We start from the raw sequence: 16,337 nt of genomic DNA, 5'->3' as shown, positions 1-16,337 counted from the left end.
ATAAAGTTCTCATCTCTCACATGGTAAGTAAACAATAGCTGACTCTAAATCTGAATTCTCAGTACTCCATTGTTGGAGCTGAGGCTTTAATTGGCTCAGTCTCCTGACTTCTTTTCCAGAACCCCTTTCTCTACAGCACACTTGTCTGACAGTCATATACCAAGAAAGAACTGCTCCTCAAACAGCTGCTCAGCATAAGTCGGGATGCCCCAGTGCAAGTGTAAAGAAGGGACAGGCAAAAAATGCTTAAAAACTCTTTTCTGACTTTCAGACTCAGGTGGGATATTAAATTATTTTACTTTGCATTTATTTGATTCCTAAGATAGTTGGTCATTTTTCAAAAAGTTACTAATCATTTGTACTTCCTATTTGGGGGATTATTGGGGTTAGCTTTTTAGTTGTGAAGGAAGCACCATAATTTAATAACAGTACTAAACAGAAGCGCTTCAAGGAACGTCATAAAAATAGATTCATGAAAGATGCTTGGGATTTGAACATGCACAGAAGACAGTGCAAAATATAGTTTTATTTTTCCTTTCCTATTCTTTGCTTTCATCATATCTGACTTGCATAGTTTCCTTATTTCCACTTCTCTTTTTTTCCACAGGTAACTAGCCTGTCTTCTATTTGTAGGCTAATATTTTTTGGACTTTATTAAGATGCATTGTAATTGCAGTCTCCTTAATTGCTGCCTAATTGGTTCCTTCCTCCCCTTGGTGTATTTTTCATGCATTATTAAATTCCAACTGGCTTTCCGGAACTCATTTCGCATTCCTTCCAGACAGCTCTTCCAAAGTGAAGCTGTGTGTCTCTTCATCTCTTGGTCACCCAGGAAAGAGCACTGGGGGAATTGAGAGCATCACTGGAAACTGCATGCTTCCTGCTATAACAATGACAGCAAGAGTATCTGATATCCCAGTCCTTCACTGCCAGTCACAAGTACCCTAACCAGTAGCAACTCATTCAGCCAGTTTCTTAAAGCAGGTGCAATTATTCCCATTCATCAAAAGAGGCATCTAAGGATCAAGGAGGTTAAATATCTTTCCCAGAGTCAAAAAGCTGTTTGGGGACTCACACCTATGTCTCCTGTGCTCATCCCACCGTCACCAGCTGTTTGTATACAAAACCAAGTGGCAGGCCTATACCCAATGAACCTCATCAGCTCCTCTACATATTGCTCAAGAACTATTTTTCTTTTCTATCTATGAAGTCTTTCAACAGGGAAAATGGATCATAGAAAGATGAAGTCATCTGAAGTCAGAAGGTCTGATTTTTAGTCTAACCAGCTGCAAAAGCTACTAAACACAGTTGATCTTCAGTTCCCCCGTCTGTAAAGCTACTTCTTGGATTTATTATGTCTCCAATGTGTGTGAGTTGTATTTATAAAAACAGTATTGCTATATGACTTACAAGGGTCAGTGCTAATCTGGGTTTTATTAATCTCCAAGTATCTTAAAATGGAGTGCCAGCAGACTCTTTAAAGACGTAACGCCTGAAGTTTTTCAGCTGGAACCGCCATCTTCCCGTAATTCACCAAAATGACCAACACAAAGGGAAAGAGGAGGGGCACCCACTACATGTTCCCTAGGCCTTTTAGAAAACATGGAGCTGTTCCTTTGGCCACATACATGCAAATCCACAAGAAGGGTGATATTGTGGATATCAAGGGAACAGGTACTGTTCAAAAAGGAATGCCCCACAAATGTTACCATGGCAAACCTGGGAGAGTCGACAATGTTACCCAGCATGCTGTTGGCATCATTGTAAACAAACAAGTTAAGGGCAAGATTCTTGCCAAAAGAATTAATGTGCCTATCAAGCATATTAAGCACTCTAAGAGCCAAGATAGCTTCCTGAAATGTGTGAAGGAAGATGATCAGAAACAGAAGGAAGCCAAAGAGAAAGGGACTTGGGTTCAGCTGAAGCGCCAGCCTGCTCCACCCAGAGAAGCACACTTCGTGAGGACCAATGGAAAGGAACCCGAACTGTTGGAGCCCATGCCCTGTGAATGCATAGCATGATGGGTGTAAAAATAAAGACCTGGACTATACAAATGTTTCTCTTAATTGAGCAGAGGTGTTCTGTCCAAGTTCAGTGGGTGATGTCTTTCCAAATTTAGTGTTTTTCTTCCTGAAAAATATAAGATAGTTTGTTGTTCAGTATGCTCCATTTTTTAATAAACTGCCAGATATTATTTATAAAAAAAGACTTAATACCTGAAATACTTTCCCCCCAAAATGGTAGAATTAATAAACTAATAAGAATCTCAAACCAGCCAATAAACAATCAAGATCCATTCTGGAACTCTGGGGAATTTCAAATTCTAAGGCCACTTATTGTTTACTCTACTCTTATATATACAGGGGGTTGCTAGGTGGCCCAGTGGTAAGGAATCTGCATTCCAACGCAGGAGACCTGGTTCAATCCCGGTAGGGAAGATCCCCTGGAGAAAGAAATGGCAACCCACTCCAGTATTCTGCCTGAGAAATCCCAAGGACAGACGAGCCTGGCAGGCTACATTCCATGGAGTCACAAAAAAGTTTGACATGACTTAGTGACTAAACAACAACAATTCATATATACATTAGTATATATTATATGAATAAGTCCAAAATGTCACTAAACTTGTAGTTTATAATTAACAATGGAATTTTAAAACTGCTTCAGAACAAATCTGAATCTATTAGGAATTCTTAGTTTTGCCAAGTCATGAATTTGAATTGCACATCTGCTCACCCAACTGTCAGAACAAATTACTTAGGTGGTATGTCTAACCCCATCCTCATCTAAAATCAACTTTTTTGCATATGTAAATAAGAGCTTCTTTATAAAGAAAACCACATTCTAAACTGGTATTGAAAAATTTACAATTATCTAAGAATATATCTGGTGCAAATGTAGAGTTCCACTTATTGAGTACATTTTACCACTGCCTTTTGCATGAAATGGAATAGAAAAGAAATAGGAAGCTATACCAAGACTAACAAATATGGAGGATCCATACAGATATGCTACAAAATTTCTTATTAGGAAGGTTAGTGGTAGTGATAGTAAGAATAACGATCCCCCTAGAAGAAAGAAAAATATATTAGAGGTTTGAATGTAAATATGCCTCTTAGTATTGAAATTCATTCAATTATCTACCACCTTCCATGCTTCTCCATGTCTCTTGTTGATAAGATTCTCTCTCTCTACATTCTCCATTTATTTCTCTAAATACCATTTTTTCACTGTTTAAAAAAATGTTCTGAATTCATCCTTCGTTACAGGCATTATACCTATTTCACCTATTTAACTTCCTAGTTAACCTTCTGGATCCAGCTAATCTGAGTACTTAAACTTTGTGTTCTCCAGAGAAAATGACTGAATCAATTCCTATCAAACCAACAAGGGCTTAAGAGGGATTTGGTACACTCCTGATTACCCATGGCCATTTCCAGATCATTGTTATTCCACCTTTCAATCAAACTCATGGTCATTTGAAACTAATGACACCTCCCCTCATCCTACACTCACCATCAACTTACACTATCTTAAGAATTCCTTAAAAAGAATTCATTTGAATCAGTTCTGATGAGATGGATAAAACTGGAGCCGATTATACAGAGTGAAGTAAGCCAGAAAGAAAAACACCAATACAGTATACTAACACATATATATGGAATTTAGGAAGATGGCAATGACGACCCTGTATGCAAGACAGGGAAAGAGACACAGATGTGTATTACGGACTTTTGGACTCAGAGGGAGAGGGAGAGGGTGGGATGATTTGGGAGAATGACATTCTAACATGTATACTATCCTGTAAGAATTGAATCGCCAGTCTATGTCTGACGCAGGATGCAGCATGCTTGGGGCTGGTGCATGGGGATGACCCAGAGAGATGTTATGGGGAGGGAGGTGGGAGGGAGGTTCATGTTTGGGAACGCATGTAAGAATTAAAGATTTTAAAATTTAAAAAATAAAAAAATAAAATAAAATAAAATAAAATAAAATAAATAAATAAAAAGAATTCCTTAATTCGATGAAGTCTCTAGATTATTTGGTGCAGTTTTTTCTTTCTACCCTAATTAGTGCTTTCATCCTTGGAGATAAAATTAAAGTAACTGGGTCAAAAAAGCTTCAGCTTTACCCTTAAGCCTCCTTCACCCCTATATATTCATCTCTTCTGAACTTCAGCTGCTAATGCAGAGGGACATGCAATAAATAATATCATCTGTAGATCTGTTCCATCTTAGAAGCCAAACTGTTTTGTTACTGTGAAGTAACTGTGAGAATGACTTCCTAGCCTCCCATCTCTCTCACCCTCATTTCCTTTCCCCTACACTTTCAAAGGATGAGATCTGATAGACAGCGTGCCTGAAAAACTATGTTTGGAGGTTCGTAACATGGCAGAAAGTGAAGAGGAACTAAAAAGCCTCTTGATGAAAGTGAAAGAGGAAAGCGAAAAAGTTGGCTTAAAGCTCAACATTCAGAAAATGAAGCTCATGCCATCCGGTGCCATCACTTCATGGGAAACAGATGGGGAAACAGTGGAAACAGTGTCAGACTTTATTTGGCAGGGCGGCTCCAAAATCACTGCAGATGGTGACTGCAGCCATGAAATTAAAAGATGCTTACTCCTTGGAAGAAAAGTTATGAGCAACCTAGATAGCATATTCAAAAGCAGAGACATTATTTTGCTGACTAAGGTCCGTCTAGTCAAGGCTATGGTTTTTCCAGTGGTCATGTATGGATGTGAGAGTTGGACTGTGAAGAAGGCTGAGCACAGAAGAATTGATGCTTTTGAACTGTGGTGTTGGAGAAGACTCTTGAGAGTCCCTTGGACTGCAAGGAGACCCAACCAGTCTATTCTGAAGGAGATCAGCCCTGGGATTTCTTTGGAAGGAATGATGCTAAAGCTGAAACTCCAGTACTTTGGCCAACTCATGCGAACAGTTGACTCATTGGAAAAGACTCTGATGCTGGGAGGGATTGGGGACAGGAGGAGAAGGGGATGACAGAGGATGAGATGGCTGGATGGCATCACCGACTCGATGGACATTGAGTTTGAGTGAACTCCAGGAGTTGGTGATGGACAGGGAGGCCTGGCGTGCTGCGATTCATGGGGTCGCAAAGAGTCAGACACGACTGAGTGACTGAGATGAACTGAACTGAACACTGTACAGGAGGCAGTGATCAAAACTGTCTCCAAGAAAAAGAAATGCAAAAAAGCAAAATGGTTATCTGAGGAGGCTGACAAATAGCTGAAAAAAGAAAAGCCTTCCTTAGTGATCAATGCAAAGAAATAGAGGAAAACAATAGAATGGGAAAGACTAGAGATCTCCTCAAAAAAATTAGAGGTACCAAGGGAATATTTCATGCAAAGATGGGCACAATAAAGGACAGAAATGGTATGTACCTAACAGAAGCAGAAGATATTAAGAAGAGGTGGTAAGAACACACAGAAGAACTATATTAAAAAGATCTTAACCAGATAACCATGATCGTCTCATCACTCACCTTGGCCAGATAGCCTGGAGTTCAAAGTCAAGTGGGCCTTAGGAAGCATCACTATGAACAAACCTAGTGGAGGTGATGGAATTCCAGCTGAGCTACTTCAAATCCTAAAAGATGATGCTGTGAAAGTGCTGCACTCAATATGCCAGCAAATTTTTAAAACTCAGCAATGGCCATAGGACTGGTAAAATTTAGTTTTCATTCCAACCCCAAAGAAAGGCAATGCCAAAAAAAAATTCAAACTACCACACAATTGCACTCATTTTACATGCTAGGAAGGTCATGCTCAAAATCTTCCAAGCTAGGCTTCAACAGTATGTGAACTGAGAACTTCAGGTGTAAAAGCTGGATTTAGAAAAGGCACAGGCGCCAGAGATCAAACTGTCAACATCTGTTGGATCACAGAAAAAGCAAGGGGATTCCAGGAAAACATCAACTTCAGCTTCACTGACTATGCTAAAGCCTTTGACTGCATGGATCACAACAAACTGTGGAAAACTCTTAGAGAGACTGGAATACCAGACCACCTTACCTGCCTCCTGAGAAACTTGTATGCAGGTCAAGAAGCAACAGTTAGAACAGACATGGAACAACAGACTGGTTCCAAATTGGGAAAGGAGTACCTCAAGGCTGTATATTGTCACTCTGCTTATTAATTTTATGCAGTGTACATCATGCAAAATGCTGGACTGGATGAAGCACAAGCTGGAATCAAGACTGCCATGAGAAATATCAATAACCTCAGATATGTAGATGACACCACCTTTATGGCAGGAAGTGAAGAACTAAAGTCTCTTGATGAAAGTGAAAGAGGACAGTGAAAAAGTTGGCTTAAAGGGCAACATTCAGAAACCTAAGATCATGGCATCTGGTCCCATCACTTCATGACAAATCAATGGGGAAACAATGGAAACAGTGTCAGACTTTATTTGCAGGGGGGGGGGGGTGGCTCCAAAATCACTGCAGATGGTGACTGCAGCCATGAAATTAAAAGACACTTACTCCTTCGAAGGAAAGTTATGACCAACCTAGATAGCATATTAAAAAGCAGAGACATTACTTTGCCAACAAAGGTCCGTCTAGTCAAGGCTATGGTTTTTCCAGTGGTCATGTATGGATGTGAGAGTTGGACTGTGAAGAAAGCTGAGTGCCAAAGAATTGATGCTTTTGAACTGTGGTGTTGGAGAAGACTCTTGAGAGTCCCTTGGACTGCAAGGATATCCAACTATTCCATCCTAAAGGAGATCAGTCCTGGGTGTTCATTGGAAGGACCGATGTTGAAGCTGAAACTCCAATTCTTTGGCCACCTGATGAGAAGAGCTGGCTCATTTGAAAAGACCCTGATGCTAAAAAAGACAGAAGGCAGGAGGAGAAGGGGACAACAGAGGATGAGATGGTTGGATGGCATCACCAACTCAATGGACATGAGTTTGGGTAAACTCTGGGAGTTGGTGATGGACAAGGAAGCCTGGCGTGCTGCAGTCCATGGGTTCACAAAGAGTCAGACACGACTGAGCGTTTGAACTGAACTGAAGACTAATTATTTGGCTCCAGCTTTGTGAGTGTGATCTATGCATTATAACATTTCCTTTACATATTGGTTTTAATACTCATTGATAATCTTTGCATAAAATTGGTCTTTCCATTGGGGATTTCAAATGGCAATTTTCTCAATCATTTATTAGCAATAGTTCTACAAATTAGAATATTTTCTTTTCACTTTTCATTGCTCTATATTCCATTGGAAATAGTTTTTAATACAGTTAGTTAGGGACCTGCTAAATGTAGCTAGGGGTGATACAGAGGAATCACTTGTACCACTTACATAATGGTCTTTCCTAGTCTCCCAGTTCAAAGAGTAGTATTTATGCACAAAATCATAACTCCTAGTCCTTTCTCTGTGTCTTTACTCATGCTGGAACCCCTTCTATTGCTTTCTTTCTGTGCCCAGGTGTTATAAGATCTTATCAGAATGTGAATATGTTCCCTCAGAGTGGGGAGTAATGTAATCTGTTATGATTATCAGTGATTAGTATTTTTTCATTCATTGGCAAGTAAACAGCAAGCCTTAGTTGATCAAAGTGTACAAAATGGTTAAGTTTTGACCAGAAGGAGAGAGACCATTCTGAATAACTAAAATTATAGTCAGGGTAATCACTGCAATAATAACCTTAAGATAACATTTACAAACTATGTCTATGTTCCAGATTCTGGTATAAGCACATTACAGACTTTAATTTATTGGGTTGGCCAAAAATGTGTTCAGTTAGCGAACACATTGTTCAATAAAGCTCTTGGTAAAAATGAATAATGCGTCTTTTATTTTTACTTAAAACCTAATGAACTTTCGGTCAACTCAATATTTAATCACAAAGACTCTGTGAAGTAAGTTTGATTATAATCCACAATGAAGGATGAAGACAGAGGTCCTATAACAAGCCGTAGAACTGGAAAGACGCAGACAATGGGGAGCTCTGAGCATTCAGCCACAGTCTAGGAACCCGATACCTAATCATCTAATAAAAGAAGGAACCTGAAGGCAGTAAAGATGGAAGTAACTTCTCTTTCAGCTAAATTTAACTTTTTGCCAATTTAACAAACCTGCCACTAAAGCCTAGACTGTTAGCTAAAAGAAGACTGGACAATTTGTCTCCTCAAGAGACCTCTAATAAACTGAGGTTCAGGGAGGGGACATTACTTGTCACTGAGAGCTGGATCAGTGCCAGGACCAGGACACAGCTGCAGTGAGTCCCCAGGCTTTGTACTCTGTACTTGCTACATTCTTGTACCCACTTTCCCAACTTTTGACATGTAATTTCACTGTCACGCTTCTGCAGTTCTTGTAATTAAGATTATAATTCCAATGACCAGTGTAGTACGGTAGGAAGAACAAGTCATTTAAGGCCAAGCAGACTCATATAAGTCTAAGCAGATTCATATCATAAAGCTAAGCAGACTCATGGAGAATGGCACTGCAGTCCACTCCAGTATTCTTGCCTGGAGAAACCCAAGGACAGAGGGGCCTTGTGGGCTATGGTCAATGGGGCTGCAAAGAGTCAGACATGACTGAAGCAACTTAGCACACACAGACTCATATTTGTCTGCCAGACACACAACCTTTTTGGATGTCCCTTTTCTCATCCAGACATAATGAGTTCCATCGGATTGTTATGAGATTTTAAGGTATCAATATGGCTAGCCCTATCCCTTCAAATCTCAAGTTTTTCAATGACATGAAAAATTTAACAACATATCCTCCAGATAATACCTAAAGTGAAGAAGAGACAGACCTGAAGCATGATACTTATTCTCTCCTGATCCCCACTTAATATCTGTTGCATCTGGGAAGACGTATGTTCCTGTCATTACCTGTATCTTATTATCCAGACTCATCTTTCGAAACATCTTGGTGTTTATCTACCAGGAGAATTCCTTAATGCATGATACATTAATTGATGTCAAATCTGCCATCCTAGTTTTGATCTCTAAATTGCTCCTTTATTTTCTTTGGAAGAGTTTAAGAACAGTAACAAAAAGTATTCTTCCTCAATTCAATTTTGTCATGAAATAAAGTTCCACACAAAATTCTAATTTGCTGAGGAAGATGATTTGACTTAAGGAACCAAACTAGCTTCCTTTCTGCCCAGTGCTTAGATCTGAAGCAGCCCCCAACCCTGTGCCAGACACTCATGACAGGTACCACATCACAAATCACTTGTGAACCAGTTCATCACTTTTGTTCCACTCACTTCAGCCTGTTCTCCTTCTCCAAGCTTTGGCTCTGTTTGTTCTCCTTACACTCAGCACAATTTCCCCAACTACATGTGACCTTGCCTTCTTCTTGCCCACATTACACGTTCTGCCTTGAATGGTGGTATAGTGCCTTTGCCTGGACACTTCAACTGAAGCAGGAAAAATAATGCATTTATGTAAAATTCAACATAGATGAACTGAATTTCTTGGAGATCATTGTCCATGATACCTAGTTACAGACCCCAGTTATATTTCATTTATGTTCCTCTCTCAATTTGGAATGGCCTTCCTTTCTTTTTATTTACCTCACCAAAACTATTCATCACTGAAGATTAGGATGAATAATATCTTCTACAAAACCTTCCCCAAATTTCCCTACTCCTACAGACTGTATTAGGTAACCCACCTTTATACTTCATTAACATCTTGTTCATAATTATATTATGGAATGTAACATAATTCATTGTAATTATGTTTTCATATAATTAACATAAGAGTCATCACATTTCTTACACTAGACTGTGAACTCATTCAGGATAGAGACTTATTCTTTTTCACACCCTTCCATTTCTACTACCTTACCCAGCACAAAGCAAATACTCAATTTATCAACTTGACTCAACTCTGATGAAAGGTTCATATGGAGAACTGGGACAGTAGAAAGGAGGTACATAAATACACCAAATGGAAACAGAGATTTCCAAACTACACAAAAACCTTACTTGATTGAAAAGTAAAACTTAAGAGAATCCTGGACATGTCTCATTTTCTTCATCTGTGAAACAGTTCTAGTGATGCATACCTTATACCCATGTTAATGACATTAAGTAAAACATAAGAAAACAGAGTATGTGGCACAGAGCAGGTGCTCTGTGGTAGGAAATAATTGTGAACTGTCATTCAAGCTAGAATTTCTCCTATAATTTGTATTAAAACAGAAAAAATAGAAAACAAAAGTCGATATCTTTAAAATATACAAAAGTGTTATGAGGCTATTGTATTTCCCTTTTACAGCTTTATTGGGGTATAACTGATATACAACATTATATAAGTTTAAGATATACATGATGATTTGATACATGGATATGTTGCAAAATGATTTACACACTACAGTTACTTAACACCTCCATTACTTTGCATAATTACCACGTGTGTGTTTGGGGGGGGTGTTGAAAACATTAAAGATCTACTCTCTTTTTATGGTTGAATAATATTCTGTTGTGTGTATGTATGTGTATATTACATTTTCTATATTCCTTCATCCATCAATGGACATTGAGGTTGTTTTTAACTTTTGACTATTGTGAATAATGCTGCAGTGAACATGGGTGTGCAGCTATCTTTTCAAGATCCTGATTTCACGGCCTTTGGATATTCACCCAGAAGTGGAATTGCTAGATTATATGATAGCTCTATTTTTAGCTTTTGAGAAACCCTCATACCGTTTGAAAGTTGATATTTCTTGATCACAAGTTTATTTAACATATTTTGATCACCTATTTTGTGATCAACCATTTCTATGGGTGAAACTACTACACAAATCACATGATCTAATCTGTATCCCCTCTATGAACTCCTATCCTGAGCTCCAGAATCATTCATTTATTTCCTTCCAGATATCTAAAGACAACTTAAACCATGACTAAGAGGAAATATATCATTTTCTCTAAACTATTTCCTCCTCTAGTATTCATCTCAGTAGTAACATCAATAAATCACCGAGACCCAGACTCTTCTCATATATATCCTTTGTGTCCAATTATCTCTCAGATCTTACCTTTTTAATATTCATTAATTCCAACAAATAATTAAATTCTTGTGCAAAGAACTATATTAGGCATTAAGCCTACAGTCGTGGTCAAATAAATAAATCTTACTCTAACAGATTTTACCTTCTGGAATCTTGATAGGTGAATAAATGCATGCATATATATGCATATATACTGTCAGGGGATGAATGGTAATGAAGAAAAATAAATTAAGGTTAAAGGATGGAGAAAATTGGAGAGAGTTGCTGTTTGAGCAAAGTGGCCGAAGAATGGCTCTGTGCTAAAATAACATTTGAGTGCTGTGCGCTATTAGCAGCTGGTGTCTGACTCTCTGTGACCCCATGGACTATAGCCAGCCAGGTTCCTCTGTTCCTGGGGATTCTCCAGGCAAGATTCTCCAGGGAAAGAATACTGGAGCGGGTTTCCATGCCCTCCTCCAGTGGATCTTTCCAACCCAGGGACCGAACCCAGGTCGCTCGCATTACAGGCAGATTCTTTACCATCCGACCCAACCAAAGAAGCCCAAGAATACCGGAGTTGGTAGCCTATTCCTTCTTCAGGAATCTTCTTGACCTAGGAATCAAACTGGGGTCTCCTGCATTGCAGGTAGATTCTTATCAGCTGAGCTCTCAGGGAAGACCTAACATTTGATAGGGACCTAAATGAATTGAGAAGGAAAGCCAGCATGGCTAGAACAAGTGGGTTAAAGGGAAATGGCACTCGATGAAATCAGAGGGGTGATGGTGACTAGATTATGGGAGCTTTATGAACCACGGTCAAGACTTAGAAACTTTTGTGACATTGCTGGCAGCAAGTATCCTGAGCTGACTTAAATTTTTAGAAGAATCTCTCCTGTTCTAACCTCTTTTTTGAGGCTAACTTCTATATCAAATATCCAACCTGAGAGTGAGCATCTTCACTTGAATATCTAAATAGTAATAACACACTTAACTCTTGATTTCCTATACTCCAAACTTTTTTCTTCTTCATTATTCTCTATTTCACACAAAAGCATATGGTTAATCAACACTCAACCCAGAAATCATCCTGAATCCCTATATTCTTCTCCCCCCCCAACCCAGTATCAGCAAATCATGTTAATGCCACCTCCAAGATGAATCACAAATCTGAATATCTCTACTGCTTTCCTAGGTTTAAAGTCACCACAATTGCCAAAACTACCGCCTGTTACTACAGCCTCTTGTCTTATCTCCCTGCTTTCTTGCCCACTTACCATTCATTCTCCACACAAGAATTATTATCTTTATAAAATGTATATTGGATCACATCATGCCCTTGCTTAAAACTGTCTGGTAAGGTTTTTTGTTGAACTTAAAACCAAACTTCTCTTTGACTAACCAGGTCCTATATGACTCAATTTCAAAAAGCCCCTTTCAAATAAGGCGCTGCTATAACAAGTACTTAACAATTTGGTAGTGGTTTGGGGCTTCCTGGGTGGCTCAGATGGTAAAGAAGCCACCCACAGTGCAGAAGACCTGGGTTTGATCCCTGGGTTGGGAAGATCCCCTGGACAAGGGCATGGAAACCCACTCCAGTATTCTTGCCTGGAGAATCCCCATGGACAGAGGAGCCTGGCCTGTTATAGTCCATGGGGTAGCAAAGAGTCAGACACAACTGAGAGACTAAGTGCAGCGCATGTTTGGAATTGAGCAATGGGCAAATGGTGGGAAAATTTGGAGGAGTAAAACAGAATAAGTCTAGATTGCCCTGAATAGATTGTTGGTAGAAACACCGATTTAAAAGACTATGGCGATGAGGGCTCAGAAAAAATGAGGATAGACCATAAAGCCTGTTGAGTCTTAGGGAATAACAAAATAATCATAAATAGACTGTTCATAGATATATGAACTCTATTGCTAAGGACTTGCTAGGGACTCAGAAGGAAACTAGGGACACGTTATTAGAAATTGGAGGAAAAGGATCCTTGTTATCAACTGACAAAAAAAAAAAAAACCCTCAGTATTTTCTACAGTTATGTGGAAAGCAGAACTTATAAGCTTATGGGCTGGTTCTGAGTTTCAGAGCATTGAGAGGAGAGCACTTCAAGGCTCTTCCAGTGATAATATTCACTTTCTGCTTGGACTCTGAATATGTCCCACAGGACCATTTTCTGCTTTTTACCACTGAATATTGTTTGGCAGCTGTACCTTGGTCCCTAATTCAGTCTCTCCACATTCCATATCAGGGAGAATATACTGAATCTAGAAAACAAGGGCAAGTGGAATTGCACAGTAATTTGTATTGGCTTCCTCTGAATGTCCACAGCACATGTATAATTACCTAAGAGCTTAAGTAAAGGCAAGAAATAGTAAAACACGCCTTTCTTGTATTTGTCAGACTTCTTACCTGTGGATAACAGACAACACTAGATCTCATATTAAAGGAGCTAAATAGCTTACAGAATCCTAAAATGGGTTGAACAAGGAATACACTTTGATATTTAGCTGATGAGGTTTCACAGCAAATTGGTGAAGATGCAGCGGCAAGTTGCAGCCTGGTTTCTTCTTGCCACCCAATGTAAAATGTGAAGTGAAAGGTATAAACTAAGAGAAAGAGTGCTGCGCAAAAATGAACCAGCTCCAGGTGACCTGAAAAATTCTCAGCCTATCCAGATTTCAAAAGATGCCAAAATTAGTAGACTCACTGTCAGGGAAACATGCTTTGGGGAGAAAATCAAGGATGTGTCTGGATATTTTGCTAGTTTGGTGGTTTGGAATCCTCAAAGGCCAGAGTATTCGATCACACAGAGGGCTCTTTAAAGAAATTAAGCATGTGACTCATGGATCTTCTCAGCATCTAATAAGCAGCTATGAAGAAACATAAGACTATTCAGGAAATACTTATGGAGGAGCCTCTTGTCTAATGAAATAAATCCCTGAGCCATACATGAGAGAACTACAAGGCTTTCAAGAGTATTCTACCAGCAGAAATAGTGCCATCTTAGACTAAAAGGACAGAGAAGAATGAAATGAAAAAAGGTTGTTAGATTCTCTACAAACATAAAACAAGCTGATGAAACTACTCAAGTGCAAACATTTTCTACCTTTTGTGAAAAAAGGATTACTTAGAGGGCAGAGCCAGCAGCCCAGAAGACAAAACTGCCAAGTCCAGAGAATAGAGCTGTGGGGCAAGAGTCTGTGGTAAAATTTAGTACAGCAGCAACAGGAATCTAATACCGAATCAAATTGAACTGAAATTATATGCATTCATTTGTCTTGTATCAGATTTCTTCTTCTCTTAGAAAGTAAGTTCCATGAGAATCAAAGACCTTGCATGTCTTATTCATTGTTATATCTCCAGGACCTAGAACAATGTTTAATATAGTATATAATGATAAATATCTGTCAAATAAATGAATTATGTATTAACAAGTTGCATATTAATCATGTAGCTAAAGTTCCATGCAATTCCCAGATCTCATACTAAGCATATTTCCTCATTTTTATAAAGTATAGCAAAGGGTACCACTAATATAGGCATACATATGAACCCAAATAATTTAAGAGAAATAAGTCATGTGAAGGTGTTAATATTTAATCATGAAAAAGGACAAGTGTACTTGTGATATACTTTACAATAATCTGGACACACTAGTATGCCACAACACCAAATTTTAGTGAGATCTAAATTTCACATCTGAGATGATGTCAAAAGTCATGGGCTTTCTGTAGTCATTAACTATCCTTGAACCAACTATCTCAACAGAAAGAAAAAGGTTTTTGATACAACTCTGCTTTCACTCAAAAATCCCAATGGCATTTACTGTTGAGCTGTGGCCTTCCTTGAAGATTTTATCAGAGGAAGGTTTAAAGGTTGGTGTGTCGCATTGTAAAAGAACCCAGAGATAATCTGGAAGTTGGATCATTTTAAAACTCTGTATAACTTCCACACAATGTAATTAAACTGGGTTCTCCTAAACCCAATTTTATTTTCCAAATCCAGTAGACCAGTTTCCTTCTGTAGACCATTTTTGAAATCTGCTGCTACAGTTTTATTCACTGAAATCATATCAGCTGAGACCAAAACCAAGCCAAAGAGTCATGTATATATTTTTTCTATAAACGCTGGTTTATATAAATGGGCTCAAAATACACCTGAGACAAAGATTGAGTCTCAAATGTCATGTTCACCCCTGGAGAAAATCATTTGACTGTGAAAAATAATCTAACTGAATATTCCATTAATATATGGTGTACATGGGACAATTTACTAAGTAGGTTGAGAAAGGTGAATTTTAATAAGGAACTGGTTTTGATTTCTGATTGTATTTTAGATCACTCAGATTTCTTTACCAGGAACAGAAAAAAAAATGATCAGAAATAAGCATTAGTAGGTATTTAGAAAGGTTTCTTACTAGCATTCTCAGGTACTTTCATACCAATTCTTATGGTTACTGTTCCTATTCTTTAAAAAGTGCTCATTGAGTACCTATCAAGTATCCTGGACTTAGAAATTCCAGATTAAAATCCAAGAAGACTAGGCTTTCTTCATCCTCTCTCTCTCAACGGCATTACTGTATTCAGCACTAAATCCTCACTAAAATTCCAGTGGAAAGAAAAAGGAGTTCATCTCAGACATAGATTTAAATTACAGGCAATATAACAATGGTTCTTGTGTTGATTATCTATGGTTATGTGACAAACCGCTTCCACATTTAAAACAGTAAACATTTCTTTTCTGTGGTTCAGAGATCCAGATGTGGCTTAAATGAGCACTCTGACTCATGGTCTCTCATAAGACTGCAGTCAACTTGTTCATCACTTGTTCACAACTTGCTCACTGCTTGTTCACAACTTGCTCACCTAACTAGAGCAAGCCCAAGCCCCCTTGGCAGGTATAAGTCTGCAATAGCTATTGACTGGAGAAATCAGTTTCATACCACAAAAGCTTCTCTATGAGACAACTCACAACAGAAGCTGTTTCCCTCAAGAGTAAAGAGGCGAAAGAAAAACATGACATGTACAATGAAAATCATGGTCTTTTTGTACCTTGATGTCTGAGGTGACATCCTATCACTTTCACATTATTCTGTGTATTAGAATAGGTCCAGTCCACACTCAGAGTCATGAATAATAAGAGGCAGGAATCACTGGAGAGTGCTACGGAGGCTACCCACACATTCCTGCTCAGAGATTGGAGATTCTCATATTATGATGGTTCATTTTACGTGTCAACTTGATTCAATGATAGTGACTAGCTGTCAAACACTATCCAGAGGCTGCTGTAAAGGTGCTTTTAAAATGTCATTAACATTTACAATTTTTTACTTTAAGTAAAGCAGATTACCACCACCAA

The 16,337-nt window shown here is 38.6% G+C and overlaps 1 protein-coding gene across 1 annotated transcript; it reads left to right on the top strand.

Moving 5' to 3' along the window:
* Positions 1-1,535: 1,535 nt before the first annotated feature.
* Positions 1,536-2,021, top strand: LOC138426881 (large ribosomal subunit protein eL21-like). Its single transcript, XM_069565889.1, has one exon. It carries the CDS (start codon positions 1,539-1,541, stop codon positions 2,019-2,021), a length of 483 nt encoding a protein of 160 aa, XP_069421990.1. The 5' UTR covers positions 1,536-1,538.
* Positions 2,022-16,337: the final 14,316 nt, after the last annotated feature.

Source organism: Ovis canadensis, chromosome 21 (genome assembly GCF_042477335.2).
Source record: "Ovis canadensis isolate MfBH-ARS-UI-01 breed Bighorn chromosome 21, ARS-UI_OviCan_v2, whole genome shotgun sequence".
Lineage (NCBI taxonomy): Eukaryota > Metazoa > Chordata > Mammalia > Artiodactyla > Bovidae > Ovis > Ovis canadensis.
This window is presented reverse-complemented; position numbering and strand designations above follow the sequence as displayed.

Coding starts and splice junctions, on each gene's coding strand:
- LOC138426881 (XM_069565889.1), top strand. CDS start 1,539: ATGACCAACACAAAGGGAAAGAGGAGGGGCACCCACTACATGTTCCCT.